This window comes from Schistocerca nitens, chromosome 4, assembly GCF_023898315.1.
Source record: "Schistocerca nitens isolate TAMUIC-IGC-003100 chromosome 4, iqSchNite1.1, whole genome shotgun sequence".
In the NCBI taxonomy this organism is placed as follows: domain Eukaryota; kingdom Metazoa; phylum Arthropoda; class Insecta; order Orthoptera; family Acrididae; genus Schistocerca; species Schistocerca nitens.
In genome coordinates, this window is record NC_064617.1 from 694,981,100 (window position 1) to 695,003,136 (window position 22,037).

General features: G+C 38.6%; 1 protein-coding gene across 1 annotated transcript in view; it reads left to right on the top strand.

Moving 5' to 3' along the window:
• Window positions 1–22,037, top strand: part of LOC126251977 (brefeldin A-inhibited guanine nucleotide-exchange protein 1) — a 261,180-nt gene that overhangs the window by 183,865 nt on the left and 55,278 nt on the right. The window contains exons 20-23 of the mRNA XM_049952749.1: window positions 333–628; window positions 8,433–8,605; window positions 13,803–13,963; window positions 14,048–14,308. Coding sequence (XP_049808706.1) covers window positions 333–628; window positions 8,433–8,605; window positions 13,803–13,963; window positions 14,048–14,308 — 891 coding nt within the window. The remainder of the gene's footprint in view (window positions 1–332; window positions 629–8,432; window positions 8,606–13,802; window positions 13,964–14,047; window positions 14,309–22,037) is intronic.

Sequence of the window (22,037 nt, forward strand, 5' to 3'; positions counted from 1 at the left end):
CTGTACCAACTGTTTTTCATTTAAAAGCCAGTAAAATTAAAAACCATACTATACTCAATATAAGCCAAAGTGAATACAGGTAAATGTAATTACAGATACCTAACATTTACAATGTATACTTTTAGATCTAAATGTTAAATATTTTCTGAATAGAAATTGCTGGAATAATTTGATATGAAGGCTTACATTTTTAAACAGCATTGGATATGAAGAAGCAATAGTGAAATATAATAACTACCAGACTCTTCAGGAAGCAGGTTATTTCCCACTATTGACCCATAGAATGTTATCAGTCAGTGTTGTATCTTTATGTAAGACATTTGCTGTTACAGGTTTCATTAGATGAGTTGGCACATCCATCACATCCACGTATGTTCAGCCTTCAGAAGATAGTGGAGATTTCGTATTATAACATGGGGCGCATAAGACTGCAGTGGTCTCGAATATGGCAAGTACTAGGTGACCACTTCAATAAAGTTGGATGCAGTCCAAGTGAAGACATTGCATTCTTTGCTGTGGATTCACTGCGCCAACTGTCAATGAAGTTCATTGAAAAAGGAGAATTTGCGAACTTTAGATTTCAGAAAGACTTTCTGCGACCATTTGAACACATCATGAAGAAAAACAGGTATTCACTGCTTTTATTTTTATTTGTACACCTTAAGTTTCAATGCAGTTTTTTGTATTTGTCACTATTGGTCCCTGAAAAGGAAATTTTACTTTGCAGTATAGATCTTAACTTACAGGAAAGATGCTAGATGTTTTTCCCTTCAACAGAATAGTTCACAATGTTGATTAATTCATATCATAACCACTATTATATACAAATTATGGTAGTTTATCAGTGGAATGAAAAAGCAGAGAGACTCAGTTGCTCTTGAAATTCACTCCAAATCAATGAAAAAAGCAGTGAAATAAAACAGTGGATAAAAGTACCATAGATGGAACTAGGAGAAAGAGTTTATTTTGTTGTCCTAATTTGAGAGTGGTCTTAATAGCTGTAAAATCAGTGCTTGTTTCCTAATGTCGCTGAAAAGGTGTGTACATACAAAGTTTGCAACATGTTTCCAACAATATCTGCAACTGTTTTTCCAGCTACTCTGTGGTGAGTGCAGATTACACCCTCACATTCACTGCACTCAAAATAGACGATGACAGAATTGTTAGAAGAGAGATATTGCTTGCTTTGAAATTGAAATTGGATGTAAATATACAAATCTCTGAATGGATGTGGCATTGCCAAAACATGATAAGTAACAAGTTGTAAAGCAGTAAACTGATTTTCTGTAGCCTGTCTCTTCCACATTAGCATGTCAGTCTCTTGCCATGAATTTCAAAATCTTTTCAGTCTCTGATGATGATTGCTTAAAATAATGTGCTCACCATCACAATTCATGAGTTTTATTAGCCTCACAGCTATACTGTTTGGATGATGGCCATTTTCCCTGCTTTGTGGAAATATTAGTGAGTATACAGTCAGGTTGGCACTCGAATATAAGTAACATTTCAGTGGCATAATTACTCGTACGAATTGCAAAATTATTGAAAAACACATTAATGGAACACTCTCCAATCATCAGTGGTAGTTCTAATGAGTCATTAAATCAAGCACCGAGCGAGGTGGACACTGACTCGCATTCGGGAGGACGACGGTTCAATCCCGCGTCCGGCCATCCTGATTTAGGTTTTCCGTGATTTCCCTAAATCGCTCCAGGCAAATGCCAAGATGGTTCCTTTCAAAGGGCATGGCTGACTTCCTCCCCCGACCTTCTCTAATCCGATGAGACCGATGACCTCGCTGTCTGGTCTCCTTTCCCCAAAACAACCACCCAACCATTAAATCAAGCAGCTAAGTATGCCACAAAACATTGGCCATATTTTTATAAAACATCGCATTTTATATTCAGCACTGGCTTCTTGAAATCTTTTCAATAAAAAGTAAACTGCAATAGTTCAGTTAGTTCATTCATTAATTAAAAGTCACCACACTCAACAGCAGCTCCTTCGAATGACAATTACAGTTAAAGACCCTTTCAAACTGTTGCGTTTTTAGTGACATTCAACTATTTAAAGACTAGCATATGAGCAATTTAAGAAACTACATGATTATTTGAAAACAACTAGGTTAAATTTTGCTATTCAAGGGGGAATATAAGTATTGATAAAATTTTGGTTTGCAAAAAATGTGGTAATCTAGAAGTTTATAAGAATTTATGGAATAATTTTATGCATCTGCATTGGGAACATAAGTGCAAGTATCATATCAAAAATTATTGTAAATTATGCAAAATTTTTAATTAATGACTCAATCAATCAATCACATATGCCGTCTGGTGCATTAAAATCAGGTTAACAAAATGGCCATGGTGAAGCTCATAAATTAACAAATACTGGGCCAAAATCAGATTATGACATCCTAGTGAAGCTATAGAAGCCAGTATAGTCTTTCATATTCAGCTCCCATAGCAGGTAATTCATGTCTGGTCTTCTGTAGTATATTTTCATGTACTGATGATAACTACTGCACTTGCCTTTCCATTTGGTTAAACCTTTGAGTATTAATGAAGGAGTACCACAAAACAATATAGTGTCCTCATTTCTAGACATAAATTATCATAAAATGCAGATACACTGTGAGAAAGGGTTTCCACCAGTGTGGGTAAAGACTTACAACAAAAAACTCATTTGGAATCGTGTTATGTTCAGCTCAGGAGACATTTGCATCACAGGCATGTTACCAGTGGCAGTGTGTTTGTGGCCTAAGTACCTGCTGTATGGTAGTTTCCCCCACCTACATTATTGGCATTCTGTTAGCATAGATTCATTTTTTAAATCTTAATTCCACCATCTATGTTTAAATTTCTATTAGTTATTTGTGCCATGTGATGGTACAATATGGGCAGCACAATAACTACTTCATAGTGCAACCACATTGTTAATATTTAATTTACTAACTACTATTTATGGCTGTTCTGTTTCCCCATTGCCCTTTAGTAATCATAATCGTGTGTGGTTGTGTCAGCGTGTTTGTAATAGCTAGGACCTGGTTGCGACACTGAATGTCTGTGATGGCTGAACTGATTTCTCAATAAACTGATTTGCATTTGCCTGCTCTCATTTTTAATGTGTAAGAAATTGGTATTGAAAAGTCATCTAATGGCCTAATAAAGATACCTATATGTTAACCTACTGTTTCTTCCCCCCCCCCCCCCCCCTCTCCCCCCGTTTCTTGTTGCTAATGAATATTGTCATTGGTCAACCTGCTTAAATGCGGTCTAATGCTGTAATATAGTACACTCACGGTTATAGTATTTTCTCCATCACCACATCGTCAATAATAATATTAATAATTTGTCAGGTCCTTTTTGTATATGCTACATTATCACCATCAAAGGTTTACAATGATATTCTTTGATAGTTTTAGTGGACGTCAATTTTTTGCAGTAATGCATCAAACATGTTATTGCAGTAATGCATCAAACATGTTATTGCAGTAATGCATCAAACATGTTAAAAATTCTCTCTCTCTCTCTCTCTCTCTCTCTCTCTCTCTTTCTTTCTTTCTTTCTTTCTTTCTTTGTCCCCACTCTTATCTTTTCCTTTTTTCCCCTCCTCCCTTAGTTTCAAATTGTACACTACTGGCCATTAAAATTGCTACACCACAAAGATGACGTCCTACAGACGCGAAATTTAACCGACAGGAAGAAGATGCTGTGATATGCAAATGATTAGTTTTTCAGAGCATTCACACAAGGTTGGCACCGGTGGCGACACCTACTATGTGCTGACATGAGGAAAGTTTCCAACCAATTTCTCATACACAAACAGTAGTTGATCGGCATTGCCTGGTGAAATGTTATTGTGATGCCTCGTGTAAGGAGGAGAAATGCGTACCATCAGGTTTCCGACTTTGATAAAGGTCGGATTGTAGCCTATCGCAATCCCGGTTTATCGTATCGCGACATTGCTGCTCGCGTTGGGTGATATACTGTTAGCAGAATATGGAACCGGTGGGTTCAGGAGGGTAATACGGAATGCCGTGCTGGATCCCAACGGCCTCGTATCACTAGTAGTCGAGATGACGGGCATCTTATCCGCATGGCTGTAATGGATCGTGCAGCCATGTCTCGATCCCTGAGTCAACAGATGGGGACGTTTGCAAGACAACAACCATCTGCATGAACAGTTCGATAACGTTTGCAGCAGCATGGACTATCAGCTCGGAGACCATGGCTGCGGTTACCCTTGACGCTGCATCACAGGCAGGAGTGCCTGCGATGGTGTACTCAATGACAAACCTGGGTGCACGAATGGGAAAAAGTCATTTTTTCGGATGAATCCAGGTTGTGTTTACAGCATCACGTGGTCGCATCCGTGGTTGGTGACATCGCGGTGAACCCACATTGGAAGCATGTATTCGTCATCGCCATACTGGCGTATCACCTGGTGTGATGGTATGGGGTGCCATTGGTTACACTTCTCGGTCACCTCTTGTTCGCATTGAAGGCACTTTGAACAGTGGACGTTACATTTCAGATGTGTTACGACCCGTGGCTCTACCCTTCATTCGATCCCTGCGAAACCTTACATTTCAGCAGGATAATGCACGACTGCATGTTGCAGGTCCTGTACGGGCCTTTCTGAATACAGAAAATCAGATGTGCCAACTCTCCCGGTTTAAGCGGGAGACTCCCGATTTTTCCTTCTTTCTCACGACCATGAAGACTGATCTCCCGATTTTCAGAGCAGTTTCAGTACTTTCCTTACTACTTGAAAATCCTGCGCCTTCGGTATATTGGTGGATGACAAGATGTGGCTGCTACTTGTGTACGTTAACTTGGAAGATTCGTGTGGTGGCTGTCTGGAGCGGAAGTAGGCATAGCTCGCACTTCATATCTACAAGGAAGTAACGAACTTATCGCTGGCAGTGTTCGGAGACGAATGAATATCTTTCAACTAGTGCCAATTTCCTCCACTTCTGGTAGCACCAGCGCAATCTTAAAGTTATGGTGGACAAGGAGTAGTCGATAGTCGTTCCAAGCGAAGTGATTAGCGTTGTTGTGTCTACAAGGCAGTGTTGCCAAGTTGGGGGATTTCCCCTAAATTTAGGGGGAATTAAGCTGCCTAGGGGGAAGCTAGAGGGATAAATGTTTGGGGAAAATATTTAGGGTTACTACTCTCCCATCCCCGCTCCTCCGCTCGACAGTTTCATTCTTGACTCCCCTTTACGGTGCGCCAGGGTTGGCATCGCTGCTACAAGACCATTGTCTAGAATGTAGGATCATTGTGTTCTCGGTTCTGCTGCGGGATTTGTTTACTCTGTAGTAGTTGTTGGCTGTGTATTTTGGAGGTGTCGATTATTTTTCGTTCAGAATGGCGAAGACGTACGATGCAGTGTTACTGCGCACTTGCAGTCGAATCTATTTGCTATTGCTGCCGATGGTAGTAATAAAACAGACTTTAAGTCATATCGTATTATCGTATCGTTCTTCAGCCTCGAACTCGATGAAATTCAAAATTGCCTACTCTCTGTGCCTAATTTAAAAGGGGATGCCACTGGAGCTAATATTGCTGATGTTCTACTTTCAACTTTATGGGAACTCCGTATTCTATTAAAAAACTGTCTGGCTTTTTGTGCTGATAATGCTTCTGTAATGGTAGTGCTAAAAAAGGGTGTGGCAGGAAGTTTGAAGCAAGAAATTGCTAACTTAATCATTGTAGGCTGTTCTTGTCACCTAATTAATCTTGCTGTTGAGAAGGGGGCAGCATGTTTGCCTTTAACGTTGATGAAAATATTATTTACATATTTTATTCTTTGGAAAGGAGTGCAAAGAGGAAAGAAAAATTTAGAAACTTTCAAACTTCACATGACACAGAAATGAGGAAAATTCTGAAACATGCCTTCACAATGGTTATCGTTGAAAAGATGTTTAGATAGGATTTTGGAGCAGTGGGACCCTTTGATTAGTTTGTTCAAGAGAGAAATTGGAAGTAAGGATTCTGAAGTGGAAACTTTGAAGAATTATAAAATTCCAAAACACACTCAAAATGTAGATGTCTACTTAATATCACAAGTCCAAGCACTGTGGTAAGATTTCACCACACTCCTCACTTAAAAGAAAAACCCAATCATCAGTTTTACAGAAAAACATTTACACTGTGACCATGCTTTATCATGTGAGGAACGGCCATTCATGTTTCTGTCATCAAATTTACATAAATCTTTATGCCTTTTCCTTTCATGTTTTATGCCTATCTTTGAGAGCCCAAATGTAGCTTTTCAGTCAAGTGCCCTACATACCCACTTATTGAGGTCGATTTTTGAGGAACTATTGAAGAATGTGATGGCAAGATTTGTGAGACCACTCATTATTAAAACCTCCAGCTCTCTTACTGATGTAGATTATCACACTCCAGCAAATCAAAAGGATGATTGTGATCTGATGATAGGGAATTCTACATTTGCTTTGGTGACCACTTTGAATCCTGAGGAAAAGTCTATATTCTTTAAGTCTGTAAGGCTCTGAGCACTATGGGACTCATAAGTCTGTAAGAAAATGTTTCTTATCGTCATGTGATTACATGACACACAAATTTCCATTCAAATGCGAAGTTTTAATGCATGCAGAAGTTGCAAATATTTCTACAATTGGCAAAGCATTTTCCAGCCTTAGATTTTTCATAAACAGATTTTCTAATATTCTGACTAGCGAAAGTGAACACTTAGATGCAGAAGTTGATATTCTCCACTCTCAGTTCTGTAACTTTCAGCTGAAAGAAACCAACTTGGCAGCAGAGGGAATTGATGTTCAGTGGGCATTGGTAGGTCAGATGAAATCGGCTGATGGCGTTCTTCAATGTAATAAACTTGCGAAGGTGACACTGGCTATTTTGTCAATTCCACATAATAATGCGGAATGTGAGAGAATTTTTAGCACATTTACAAAGACCAAAACTCAGTCCAGGACCATGCTTTCAGAAACATCTTTGGAGAAATTTTTAATTTTAAAATCAGTTCAAAAAGGCAAGTGCTTTGAGCAGAAATTTAGTTCAGAGTTTTTGAAGAAGGCTAAGTCAGCTATGGATGTGCTGAATAAGTAATTACCGTAATCGGACAAATTCAGACTGATAAACTATTCAGATTATTTGCTAAGCCTAACATGTACATCCGGTATAAAATTGATTTAAATTTGGGAAAGATGTCTTACGGATATAAGATGCCATGCAAATATGGGTTCCATTATGAAATGAAAACGTGTGATCATTTAACAGTGATTTATTCATGCAAAAACTGTGCTAATGTCAAAACAGAAATCTAATAGACGTTAATTTGTTTCCTCGGATCGTAATTTTGAACTGTAGTTCTCTCAAGTGCTTCACTTGAATGTGTGTGAATCCAAAGAAACCTGCAGAGCTCATCATTCATGTTGTTCAGCATGTTGAATGATAAATTATATAGTCTGAAGGCTCGGGTATGTCCATTATTTAGTATTTACATGTAAATAATAAAGCAAATGTAATTGAGTTGTTACAGGTATTGAATTATTGCAACTTTAATCGTCAGGGGTGTGTTGTCATTCACAATAGTACACCGCTAAAATTCTCCTGATTTTTCACTTTTGAAAGTTGGCATGTTGAAAATGTTCGACTGCTGCCCTGGCCAGCACATTCTCCAGATCTCTCACCAATTGAAAACGTCAGGTCAATGGTGGCCGAGCAACTGGCTCGTCACAATACGCCAGTCACTACTCTTGATGAACTGTGGTATCGTGTTGAAGCTCCATGGGCAGCTGTACCTGTACACGCCATCCAAGCTCTATTTGACTCAATGCCCAGGCGTATCAAGGCCATTATTATGGCCAGAGATGGTTGTTCTGGGTACTGAGTTCTCAGGATCTATGCACCCAAATTGTGTGAAAATGTAATCACATGTCAGTTCTAGTATAATATATTTGTCCAATGAATACCCATTTATTATTTGCATTTCTTCTTGGTGTAGCTATTTTAATGGTCATTAGTGTACTATTCATTATATTTTTCATTTCCCTTCCCCTTTGATTCATCTTTGTTTCCTACTCTGCCCCCTTCTATTGTCTCCAAACTGAAGCTGGCACAGTTCTTACCATGTACTGGCTTTGACTGTTTATGTGTTGACATCATCTCCTTCAAATTTGTTTCATCATGCAACAGGTGAATTCGTCTCAGATTGGGATCTAAGTGACCTCCACCTCTTTCCCAGTCTATCCTAAGAACGAATTTAGAGTGTTTTGTACTTTTAAATGTTTCTATCAGCAAGACTTAATGTTATCATTTTACAATATTACTATAGTAAATTATTGTAATTTGTCATTGTGTTTAACCTTCCCCCGTCATGTGAGTGTTGTTGAACAGTAATTTATAGCCTGTTCTATAATGACTTCTATCACTTTTAGGTCACCAACTATCCGTGATATGGTAGTTAGGTGCATTGCACAAATGGTTAACTCGCAGGCAAATAATATACGCTCAGGCTGGAAAAATATATTCAGTGTTTTCCATTTGGCAGCGTCTGACCATGATGAAGCAATTGTGGAAATGGCCTTCCAGACTACAGGAAAAATTATAAGTATGTCATCCCTAAGTATGATTGCTTTTTTTACTATAATTTTTCCAAAGTGTCAAAATCTAGTATCACTAAAGTGTTAATGAATAAGGGAGAATTTCAAAAAATTGCCATTGTCTTAATACGGTGGTTCTTGTTTGAGCTTTATCACTTGTAACTATTTTTTTGTTTGGTTTTAAATAGAATTTTTGACAGCTTTTTATTTATTTAAGTTTTGACATTCACAATTAGTAATTTTTTTATGCTTGCCTCTCTCCAAGTAATGGGTTTGTACTGTTACTTCATTAAGGCCTCTCACAATGAAGAAAGTTCTCATTTGAAATTAGGGATTGGTTGAAGAAAGCTGTCTTACCGGTAGTGACTGGAAAATTCACATTTTGTGATAAATGCAAAATAGATGCGAATCCTGCCTGAAATGCAAAAACATAAAATTACTTAATGGGTGCTGTTTCATAGTGAATTGTATCCAAATCAGCTATTTGTCTGAGATAGTTTGAAATAGCTTTATTTTCTGCAGACAGTATCAAAAATGTAGGCAGTTACAGGCATTGTACATCATCTGGTGAAGCCTAGTTTGTGAAAATAATGTGCACAACCTAATTGCAAAATAAAATGTATGAACACAATGGTATATCAATGCACTCAATGATGTGGTGCCATGCCAGCTGTGGACGGTTGAAGGGTCCATTTAAGATACACGTAATGCAGTGTAGTACTTAGCCATGAGACCTAGCATTTTATAAGAAAGACCCTCTTACATATGTTTGTTTGCTAAATATAGTATCCTGCAGACAGTTTTGACATGGCAAATTAGGTGGTGGATATTTTGAACTGTAGTTGCATCGAATACCACTGGAGGTCAGGCCTGAACTATGTCATTAACAATATTTTGCCGACATCAACAAACAGTTGCATGGTAGCCGTCCCCGAATGCTTTGTGTTGTGCATTGCTTGTTTTCTTTTCTCACTTTGAAATAAGTGAAGCAACTAATCCTGGTCCATCACAGATTTCAATTAGATTGCTTACAACACCAGAAGAGATCAGCGATCCCTGTGACAGTGTGCCAGTTCTGCTGTAGGCTGGAGCCCAGTGAACTGGTGGCGGTGTTTGTTTCCCCGCAGCACTTCTTCCCCTGTGATGGTCAAATTCTCATCTGTTTATGCTTGTGGCCATCTGCAACGATAGCCTACAGTACACACCCTCTCCGCTGTAGCGATTGGAAAACAAAACGTATAACATCTTTCAACGGCACCAAAATTCTTCCCTTAATGTTAAAATAGAGTTGCTGTATGCTCGGTTCCACTACTGTGCTTAGTGCCTTGTTAGTTCTATCTGTAACATTGTCAAGTATGGCTCATAGATCTATGAACGCCCAATGAAGGTTGAAATTAGTAGTCTGCAGATTTTTTGTTCTTCAAATTTGGCAGGAAAAAAACAAGTAATGTCCAGAAACACCTTATATTGGAGATGCATTCACTTAACTGGTGGGAAAATGCTGCTGTTTATCAACGGAACAATCATTTTTGAAAGCTTAAATACAGCCAAATGAAGAAAACAAAGGCCATTTCAGAAGAAAAAGGCGCTGAAATAACAGTCAGTTTGAAAGAACTAATAATTTGTTTGTCTCCACTCATGTAGCATGACAATCATTTAAATTTGTGCATCCAATCATTTACAAAAAGATAGATGGAAATTTTGCGAAAAATTGATGCAAATTTTGCCCAAAATAGATGCTATATTTTCCGGTCCCTAATTATAGGATATGCATTGAAGAATTGAAACGCAAAAGAGAATAAAAATTAACTTAAACAGCAGTGAAAATACGTGTTCGTTATATTTAAAAGCAAGAGGAGTTATATACGCAAGTCAAGGCAGATGGTAGCTAAGGAACTGTTATCTTGAGTTATATCCTAATTTGATGATACATGGACATTTATAAAAATGTATAATCGTGTGATTAATACCGATTTTGACTCTCAGTGTGACTCACCACATTTGGTGATGGTAATATCAGAAGAATGCTGTGTGAAAGGAAGACCACATGAATTTGTTGAGAAGATGAAAGCAGAGAGATTACAAGGTAATAAGGTATGGTAATGGCCTTTCCACTGGAAAAGAAATTTTGCAAGCTTCGTCTCCCAAGATGAAAAGCATATAATCTTTTAATAAGGAGCAAATAACGTCATTTGTTTCTTTGAAATAATGACTGAGTAATGGTAAGCAATTGAGGAGTAATCAGACAGACACATAAAGGTGACACCTTTAGACAAACAACATGCTGGCTGTAAACAGTATATTAGGGCTGAACTCCTTCAGAGTGACTCAGCTGAGGGGTCGTGTCTGTTAGAGTGATGGAAGGAAGAAAGGAGCTGGGGAGTGGAAGGGTAGAGGAAGGGTAAGTGACAGCTTGGTGGGAGGCAGCAGGTATATGGGATGGTTGACGCAGAAAGGAATGAGGAACAATTGACCAGTGGTCATGTGAATAATCTAATGAGTAATATATTTAACATTTAATTTAAATCATGTGTTTGACATTAACTTATAATTGCTGCATGAGTCATTGCAAGTATGAAGATCATAAAGGGTTCATGTACCAGTACTTTATTCATGCTGACTGAGACATTTGTTGCAATGCTGAACAAGCTTTGAAACCTTGTTGAAAAAGTCTGCTACATGTCTGTTAACCAGGTTATCATGGTGCACTGCACTTTTCATATGTGGTGAAACATCTTCAACCCAATTACTTCTTCGTCTCAGGAAGAAGTATTAGTCACTTGGCGCCAAAACTGAAATGTAGAAGGAGTGAACTGTTGACTCCAATCGAATTGGTGAAGAAACTGTTGAATTGATGCAACAAAATGATACGGAATTCTTTGTTGGTTTTGAATGACACTGGATAGTTTCCAGAATGTTTTACCAAGTCTATTGCTTCTCTGAAAACCTGAAGTGCTGTAGCTTTCTCTAGTGTGGACTGGCAAGGCATCAAAAGGCAATAGAAACACTCATACACCATTCGAAAAAATGTCACGGTCTTCACAGTTGCAATGCTAAAAAATGCTGACATATGTGTTTAGGATCTGTTCATAAACCCTTTCTGATATTCACACTGACTTTTAATGTCTGGTCAATCAGATTTTGAATAAAGTAGCTACCACTGCTTCTGAAGCAAGAGAGATATTCTGTCAGTCATATGTTGATTTGTGCTTAAATTGATTTGAGAAATGGAAACGAGGATAAGTGATGGATAACTACTGGGATTAAAGCAGCTTGTATGAAAAAGAGAGAGAGATTTACCTAAGTCAGAGGAAAAACTATAGTCAAGAGTTGAAATTCCATTATCGATAACATTGTAATAGTATGGCCAGGCTTTGTGCAATACTGAATTGCATGTATCATATTTTATCAGAATTCAGTGATTGTCCATTTGCAGAGCCCAGCTATTAATTTTCAGGAAAATATTATTTACATTTTCAATTACTGAAGTTACTCTGTTAGGCTTGATTATAAAGCTCACGTCGTCAGGAAAGGAAACTAATAAAGCTCACGTCATCAGGAAAGGGAACTATTTCTGCTTCTTGGATGTATAATGGAAGATCATTAATGGTATAACAAGATCCCACAGGTACACTTGCAGTGATTATTTGACAGTCGGAACACGCTGTTTCATTGTGTACACTCCCTGAGTTTCTTAATGCAATGCTTGGCACCCCTTTAGTTAGATGGGGTGGAAACCTGTTTCCAGCAACCATCACCACCACCACCAAAAAACATCACTGATTTGTTCTGATCTCAAGTACTTTGCTCTGTCATCTTTGTTGTGATCTCAAGTATTTTGTGCTGTCCATCTTTTCTCTGTCTAACAGATCTTCCCTCTTCAAACAGTGGAAACTACAGGTTGGAATATCAACATTGTAAGGAAAAGAGAGATTGCTACTTACCATAAAGATGGCACATTAAGTTGCAAACAGGCATAATAAAAGACACTTATACATTAGCTTTTGGCCACAGCCTTCTTCAGAAAAAGAAAGAAAAACACACACTATTCATTCACACAAGCAAGCATACCTCATGCACACATGACCACCAACTCCGGTGGTCCGAGCTGCCAGAGTGGTGGTCATGTGTCCATGAGGTGTGCTTCCTTGGGTGAATGAATGGTGTGTGTTTATTTTTCTGACAAAGGATGCTTCTGAACGCTAATGTGTATGTGAGTCTTATTGTGCCTGTCTGCAACATTTTTTTGGTAAATAGTAATCTACCTTTTCCTTACATTATTGACCTCCCTTCTTTCTTGTTTTGGCTTATAGTTCAGCAGTGACCTTGGTGTTCTGACTACTGGCATTCTAATTATGTACTCTATTTGTAGCTGTGCTTCAGTATTTCTTCATTCAGATTAAATAAAAACTCCTTCGTGATACTTTCATCTTGTCCTGTCAAGTGACAGCTAACCAGTTACTGCTCTCAGAAATATTCTCTCTGCACAGTTTATCTTTTTGGTCTGTCATTTAGTAAGTTCCAACATTCACATGTCGCCAGTACTGCCATTATTTTATACATTTCAAGTAATTTATTTTCTCTGCTACAGTTAAAATGCAGCTTGATTGTGCCGTATAGAAACTGTAATTTCTGTAGTTTTCTACTTGCATCATCATTTGATATGTAAGAAAGATCACAGCTGAGATATAAGAATTTAACTTGCTCCTGTGTTTTATTATCAATTTCTATATTGCTGTCACTCATTCAACATCCTCTAAGTTCCATCACTTCTGTTTATGATGTTGAGATGTTTGAATTATATATTTATTGATTGCTTTCAAAATCAGGCTTTTCCAGCTAAAATCAGTCAGTTGTCTGCAAAGAGCATTGTGTCTGTGTTATTTGTTTCAGGGAGTTTCAGTGACAATTTTTGCCATTTATTTGTAACATCATAATATATAAATTTTGAAAAGGCAAACGACACCCTTGCCAAAGCCCTTGTGATATTCCATTTAAAAGTTTAACATATGTTTTGTAATTATACTTTTAGAAAATGCTGCAGTACACTCTTGTCCAGTAAGACTTGAAATGTTTGTTTCTGTTTTTCTTGTCAAAGTCCTTTCCATAGTCAATAAAATCAATGTTAGTATATCTATTAATTTATCAGTTATTTTTGTATTGGAGTTAGCATGTAATTAAATGTGGCTTTTCTGTGTCTCACAGATGATCTTTATGCCAAGAATTTTCCAATAATGATTGACTCATTCCAAGATGCTGTCAAATGTTTGTCAGAATTTGCCTGTAATGCAAGCTTTCCAGATACGAGTATGGAAGCAATTAGACTTATCCGTACATGTGCCAAGTACGTTGATGAGAAACCTCAGGTAAACAATACCAAGTGGTCAGAGTTGTCCCTATTCCATAATCTTTGAGATGTAATTTGATTTTCTAATTTTCATTGTTATTAGTTATTTGCAGAATACAACATGGAAGATATTAATGTACCAGTGGAAGACCGTGTATGGGTGAGAGGGTGGTTTCCACTACTGTTTGAATTGTCTTGTATAGTGAGTCGCTGTAAATTAGATGTAAGAACTCGTGGTTTGACAGTCTTGTTTGAAATAATCAAGACATATGGGGAAGCTTTCAGAGCCCATTGGTGGAAAGACCTTTTTCAAGTACTCTTCCGGATATTTGACAACATGAAACTTCCTGAGCAGCATACAGAAGTAAGTTAGCAGAATAAATGGTAAAGTAACAACAAAAATTTAAATTTTTAATTTATTGTTTTTGTAGTTTTCTCATGTATTCATCCTGTTCTTTTCATTTAATGCTCCCTATACTTCACTGGAACATCTTCCTGTTCTCACCGCATGCATTGGGAACACAGCTATTGTTGAGTTGGTATAAGATGATCTTTACCAGCTTCCAGCACTGTTGTCAGCTTTCAGCTGCAAAGTGCAAATGACTGCAGGGGAAGACAGTAATTGTCTATGGAGCTGTGGCAATACAGAGGTGTTACCATTGACATGTTTATGAAAGCACTTTACGTGATTGGTTAAGGAAGACATGCAAAGCTGCCATGTCCAGTACACTGCAACTGTTGGAGATCTTACATGACTTGACTATTGCTGTTAGCATAAACTGATAAAAATTTCTAACTGAATGCCTAGAAGTACACCATTAAATCATTATTGTGCAGATAGTGGTGATGTAATGAAATAGGAACTGACTTAAGTGTGTAGCTAAATTTTACCACAGTTGAGCTATATGGTTTTTCCAGTGTTAGAATACCCAGATCACATGCCTTGTTTAACTGACTTTGTTCTTATTGATAATAAAGACACCTGACAAATGAATATCAGTTGCCTCTGTAATGACAGTATTCCATAAGCTTGATATCTGGAACATCAGTTTTGATGTACGGTAACTCATTGGTGGTTGAAAGTGGTGCTAGGATTTTGATGAAATATAGTCCACAATAAGCCCTGGGGCATGCTCAGAAATTGATAGAAATTGTTATCAAGTGAGGTTTTGCAGTGGAGATGACTGGAGCTCAGTTCCCCTTCTGGCTATCCCAATGTAGATTTTCTGTGTTTTTTCCAAAACTGATCCATGCAAATGCTGCTATGGTTCCTTTGAATGTACGCGGTAATTTTATTTCTTATCTTTTCCCAGACTGAACTTTTGATCTGTCTTTAACGACCTCGTTGGTAATGGAACATAAACCATAGTCTTTCTCACTTCCAAGGCGATTGTTAACAGTTGACGCACATGTAGAACCTTTTTTGTGACCTTCTGCATTACTTCAGAAGAATAATTTTATTGGTGAATCAACAACTGATATATCTGTTTTGGAAACAGATGTTCCACAGCTACACTTTGTTTTAATTTTATTTTTATTATCTTTTGTTCTTTGGCACTACTCCTGGAATCGCACCCTATGCTCAAGCAACCATTCTAGCCATCACCCAAGCTGTCAGGCTGTGATCCATCACCACCACTTGTAATAGCCAAACTTCAACTCAGAAACTAGTAGCAAGGAATGAAAGACAAATAAATAAAAGCTGTATTTTTTATTTAGTTATCTTTTTATAACTGTCAAACATCTGTTTTCAAAACAAAAAAATTAAAGTTCTCAGTTCTCTGAAAATTTAATTTTGTTATACAGGGTGTTTCAAAACTTCCATTTCCCTATTTGAAGGATTGCAATTGGGAGTGAATAAGTTTCAATTTGAATTGCAATTTGTGCCCAGAAAGTTACTGTTTCCACACTACTGTAACAAATATGTCATTTCCCTATTTGAAGGATTGCAATTGGGAGTGAATAAGTTTCAATTTGAATTGCAATTTGTGCCCAGAAAGTTACTGTTTCCACACTACTGTAACAAATATGTCATGTTAGCAGATCCAGCAGTGCTTCATAATAGCTAAATATTATGGGAGTTGGTTATACGTCCTAATCTGGATATTCCTGGGAATTGTGTTGGGAAGCAAATTTGGGCTCTTAGATATGACTTCACCAACTTTGAAGTTATTGAACTCAACATTATTATAAACCATATAGAATTTAAATGGAAAAGACTCTTTTTCCACACAATATAATTACAAAACTTTAGAACGTACATCATTTTTCATTTTTTGGATACTGTATGGCAAGAGTGTGAAAGGATTTTCTGAACTACCAGTTGATGAAAGCACCACACACAACTGATCATGCAAAAAATTTTCAAATTGTTTGAATGACCTGCTGTCATAGTTGAAATTGAAACAAAACCACACATTTTCATAGCTCAGCCCAGCATTTTCTTTCTCATAGACAGTTTTAATAGAAAACTTGTACATTGCCAAATATTTATTTGAATGTCATTTAAAAATTCGAAGTAAATTAGATATTATATACGCTCTTAAGGCAAAAACAACAACATATCGTGGAGGAATTATCTGACTGGGACAGAAATCAGTAGATGTGATATACATGTACAGAAAAACAAATGATCACAGTTTCAGAAGGATTGGATGATTTATCCGAGGGAAAAAGCCTCAGAAACTGAGCAAGTCAATAACATGTTGGTCACCTGTGCCTTTAATGCAAGCAGTTATTTGGCTTGGCATTGATTGACAGATTTATTGTATGTCCTCTTGATGTATATCATGCCAAATTCTGTCCAGTTGGTATGTTAGATCATCAAAATCTCAAGCTGGTTGGAGAGCCCCGCCCCATAAATCTGCAAACATTTTCAGTCAGAGAGAGATCTGGCAACCTTGTTGGCCAAGGTAGCACTGCTGTGCTGTAAGGGTGCCACAAATGACAACCAAAGGTGTCCCTGCTATGAAAAGAAATGCCGCTGCAGATCATCACTGTGTCCTGAGACACACCTTCAGCCAGGAATCTCATAGACTGGAGTAGACTTATCTTCAGAAACGAGTCCCACTTTGATTTGAATCCTGGCGACCAGGAAAAGCATGTCTGGAGATGCCATGGACAGAGGTGGGATACCAATCTTACTGTCACCCAGAGTGCATATTGTGTGTGTGTGTGTGTGTGTGTGTGTGTGTGTGTGTGTGTGTGTGTGTGTGTGTGTGTGTCTTAAAAGTTCATGTTTGACACAATGGTAAAAGAAATACTGATAAAAACAGCCCACAAATGGTGGCCACTTCCACACATACTGAAAAGCAGATTGGTGTTTATTTTCTTTACTGCACTATCACAGGTCACATCAGGTCCCAAAAAGTTTCACTTCTAATACAAAAATGCTGTAAGTGGGCATTTAGATATATACACTGAAGTGCTAAAGAAACTGATCTAGGCATGCATATTCAAATACAGAGATATGTAAACAGGCAGGATACTGCACTACAGTCAGCAATGCCTATATAAGACAACAGGTGTCTGGTGCAGTTGTTAGATTGGTTACTGCTACCACAATGGCAGGTTATCAAGATTTAAGTGAGTTTGAACGTAGTGTTATAGTCGGCACATCAGCAATGGGACACAGCATCTCCGAGGTAGCAATGAAGTGGGCATTTTCACATATGACCATTTCACAACTGCACTGTGAATATAAGGTATCTGGCAAAACATCAAGTCTCCGACATCGCTGCAGCCGGAAAAAGATACTGCAGAACAGGACCAATGGCAACTGAAGAGAATCGTTCAGCATGACAGAAGTGCAACCCTTCCGTAAATTGCTGCAGATTTCAATGCTGGGTCATCAACAAGTGTCAGCGTGCGAACCATTCAACAAAACATCACCAATGTGGGCTTTCAGAGCCGAAGGCCCACTTGTGTACCCTTGATGACTGCACAACACAAAGCTTTACGCTTCGCCTGAGCCCATCTACACCGACATTGGACTGTTGATGACTGGAAACATGGTGCCTGGTCAGATGGATCTCATTTCAAATTGTATCGACTGGATGGACATCTACGGGTATGGAGACAACCTCACAAATCCATGGACCCTGCATGCCAGCAGGGGACTATTCAAGCTGATGGAGCTTCTGTAATGGTGTGGGTCATGTGCAGTTTGAATAATATGGGACCCATTATACATCTAGATACAACTCTGACAGGTGTCACGTATTTAAGCATCCTGTCTGACCACCTGCATTCATTCATGTCCTTTGCGCATTCCGACGGACTTGGGCAATTCCAGCAGGACAACATGACACACCACATATAGATGTGAACATTATTGAGCATATCTGGGATGCCTTGCAACGTGCTGTTCAGAAGAGGTCTCCACCCCCTTGTACTCTTACAGATTTATAGACAGCCCTGCAGGACTCATGGTGTAAATTCCGTACAGCACTACTGCAGACATTAGTCAAGTCCATTCCACGTCGTGCTGTGTCACTTCTGTGTGCTCACGGAAGCTCTACCCAATATATAATATATAATATAAAAGTTGAACTGTGAGACCCAGTGTTCTGGAATGGAGGTAATAATGGCAACAGTTAGAGGTTTAGGTGACGAGCCACAATAAGACTGTGAAAACTGTACCCTTGCCAGACATAACTGCACAGTTTACCATCACTAATCTCTCACACACCTGCCTGAAATATGCAGTTACCTCAGGTACAGTATAATTTATTCATCGGGAGTGACATAAGACGCGACATCACGCGTGATAAGCTGAGCAGCTAAACTGGAGGTGTGTTGGACTCTTAAGTACTTAAAATCATCCTCTCCTAATAAAATGACTTCATGGAATGAGAAGTGGAAACAGTCCCATAAACAAAATTACAAGAGGGGGTCTGAGGAATCGCCTCAAAGCTCATCACTGAAGATTTCAGTACATCACATGACTGGCAGAATCACTTAAGACAAAACACTAACTCACTGCCTTAATCTCTCTTACCAAAATTTAAATGGAGAATGTTACTTAGAAAGTGTTAAACACTGGGAGAAAACTATTTTGGAATGGCTGATAATAGATATGATCTGATTAACATTTTCATTGTTGATGGCAATGGAGGTCTTCCGTAATGTATTTCCCTCAAAAACATAGGCTTGTTCTGCTCAGGGAAAAGTGTCAGAGAGACATAAAAGAAAAGAAAAAAAATGACAGCCCTGCTGTGTTTAAATAGTGACGACAGTGGTGAAAAGTTGCCAACATTAATAGTCAGAAAATTTTAAACTACCAGGTGATTTAGAGACATAAAAACACTGCTGTGCCCCTACAATTTTATTAGCAACTGTATAAGTCACCTGCACTCTCTAAACCTTGAAAATATTTCGTCCTGAAAAGTTAAATACAGAATGATTTGTGGAGAAGTCAGTTTCATTCCTCAAAACAAAGGATGTAATGAGAGTAAATATCTTACAGGCTTTGCACACACTTGCACTACCTAGAATGTTGTAACCCAACAGATTGTGTTGAGCCCGGCTGGCTGCAGCCCACTGTCAGTTGGTGTAGAATAAAATGAGGATAATTTTCCAGAATGCTGTCACAGATATCCCAGCAAGTATGACATTGCAGGACTTTGTCGTGATGTTGACATCCTGATCTTTCACACATCAGGTAGATAAATGGACTGTATGTTGCTTTTGTAAAGAACAAAGCAGAACTGGACGATTGTTCAGAAGGTGTCTGGGAGCAGGTTTGGGGATGGATGGATGGATGGATGGATGGATGGCACCAAAAAGCAGGGTCCCATCAGATTAGGGAGGGATGTGGAAGGAAATCGACCAAACACTTTCAAAGGAACCATCCCAGCATTTGGCAGGGTGATTTGGGGAAATCACAGTAAACCTAAATCAGGATGGCCAGATATGGGTTTGAACTGTGGTACTCCAGAATTTAAGTCCAGTATGCTAACCACTGTGCCACCTCAGTCGGTGGCGGTGGCAGTGATGGTGGTGGTGGTGGTGGCAATGATTATGCATATGCAGTAAGTTTAGTTGCAGCAGTTGGAAACTATTTTTTCTCTTTCAGTGTAAATGAGTTGGTTCTAGCCAATATCAGTCAGCTAGTGTGACCACTTGTCAGTATGCTATGGCTGGAAATGGCAAACTGCGTCTCGCTGTTCCCCCCCCCCCCCCCCCCTCCCACACACACACACACACACACACACACACACACACACTTTTTTTCCCAAAGATAATACATTTAAAGATTTTTGTTCCTTTTCATGCAGTCATATTCACTTATGCCATTAGTTGAATAAAACAACTTTTTAACATAAAAGTTTTCTTCTTCATTCTGGATACTGCCTTAAAAATCAAGACACCATTTTTTGATGATGTTAAAATGCTAGAGCTTAACCCCTGTTTAAGGGAAATCCCCATTTAAGAAAAAAAAATTCTTCTGAGACTCATTAAAATGGGATTTTACTACATTTGACAACACATTAAATACTTTTTCTATCTCTTTCTAATTTCAGATTCACACACAGTGTTGTATTGCACTTCTCTCTCTCTCTCTCTCTCTCTCTCTCTCTCTCTCTTTGTATCTCTCTCTTAGTGGTTTAAAGTGAGAAATGTCCAGTAGTATAAAAATGGAAAATAGGGGAAAAAATAACTAGTTCTAAGACTATTTATTGGTGCAAAACTTACATGGTGGCCACTTGCTACATAATCCAGTGGTTATTTGATTAACTGACTGTAAAAATGATATTGCAATAAGATAGTTAACATCATTTCATGTAAAATAAATGACACAGTTAGTGTGTGGAAGTGTCCAGCATTTGTGAGCAGTTCTTATCAGTATTTCTTCTGCCATTGTTTGAAATACAGGCCTTTAAGAAGGAAGGTCCTCTTCTTCTTCTTCTTCTTCTTCTTCTTCTTCTTCTTCTTCTTGCATTACGGCCTCTGTAGGACCACGGGTAGCCCCTTCGTGGACTGCATTTTCCTCTTCTCCCAGAACCTCTTCATTCTTTCTCTTCTCCTCTCACGCTCTTCTTCCGAGATCTACAGTTTCCATTTCTCCTGGCGGCTCCACTGGTGACATTCTAATCTTTTCCTGTATTCTTCTCTGTCATTGATCTTCGGCATATTTGTCGGTGTATATTTGTTCCTTCAATTTTCCTTTCCTTCGACCTTGATCCCCAATTCCAACCAGTCCTTCCGAAGTTCAACAATCCACTTGGTTCCTGTCTTTCCCCTTGTCCTCCCTGTTGTTTCCCACACTCTCTTCGCCATTCTGTCCATACTCATCCTAACTACATGCCCAGCAAACCTTGCCCTTTTGAGTCTGATTTCCCCGGATATTGTTCTCATGTTCCGGTACAATTCTTCCCTAGGTCTTCGCATCCACCTCTCTCCACCTCTTTTGGGACCTAGTATTTTTCTCAGTATTTTCCTCTCTTCTTTCTCTAGTTTCTCTGCCCCATTTTTTTCCAGTGTCATCGTCTCAGCAGCATATAATACTGCATTCCTCACTGTTGCCTTGTAGTGGCTTATCTTTGCCACTGTGGATATATTCTTTTTATTGCATACCTCTCTCGTCATGCAGAAGGCTGACCTCATCTTCTTTGTCCTCTCTGTTATTCCCTCCTTGCTCCTGTTCCTTCCTGTTATAAATTCTCCCAGGTATTTAAATTTGTCCACCATTTGCACAGTGCCTTCCAGTGTTTCCCAGACTGCAGTGGTGTTTAATGTCTTTGTCCTCAGTCCCACCTTTCTGGCTACCTTACTTAAGTTGTCGAATTGTGTCTTTGCGTCTTCTTCCGTCTCACTTACTATTGCTATGTCATTTGCAAAGGCTAGGCAGATTCCCATTTCCTTGTTTATTGCTCTCCACTGTGCGATCACTTCGTCCGGTGATATATTGAACAACAATGGTGACAATCCATCTTCCTGTTTAACACCAGTCTTGATCTCAAATTCTTCTGACAGTGCTCCTCTGAATCTCACCCTTGCTTTTGTGTCTGTCAGAATTTCTTTTATGAGTTCTTGTGTAGTTCCATCAAGTCCTCTGTTCTTCAGGATCCTAACAAGAGTCTGTCTGTCGA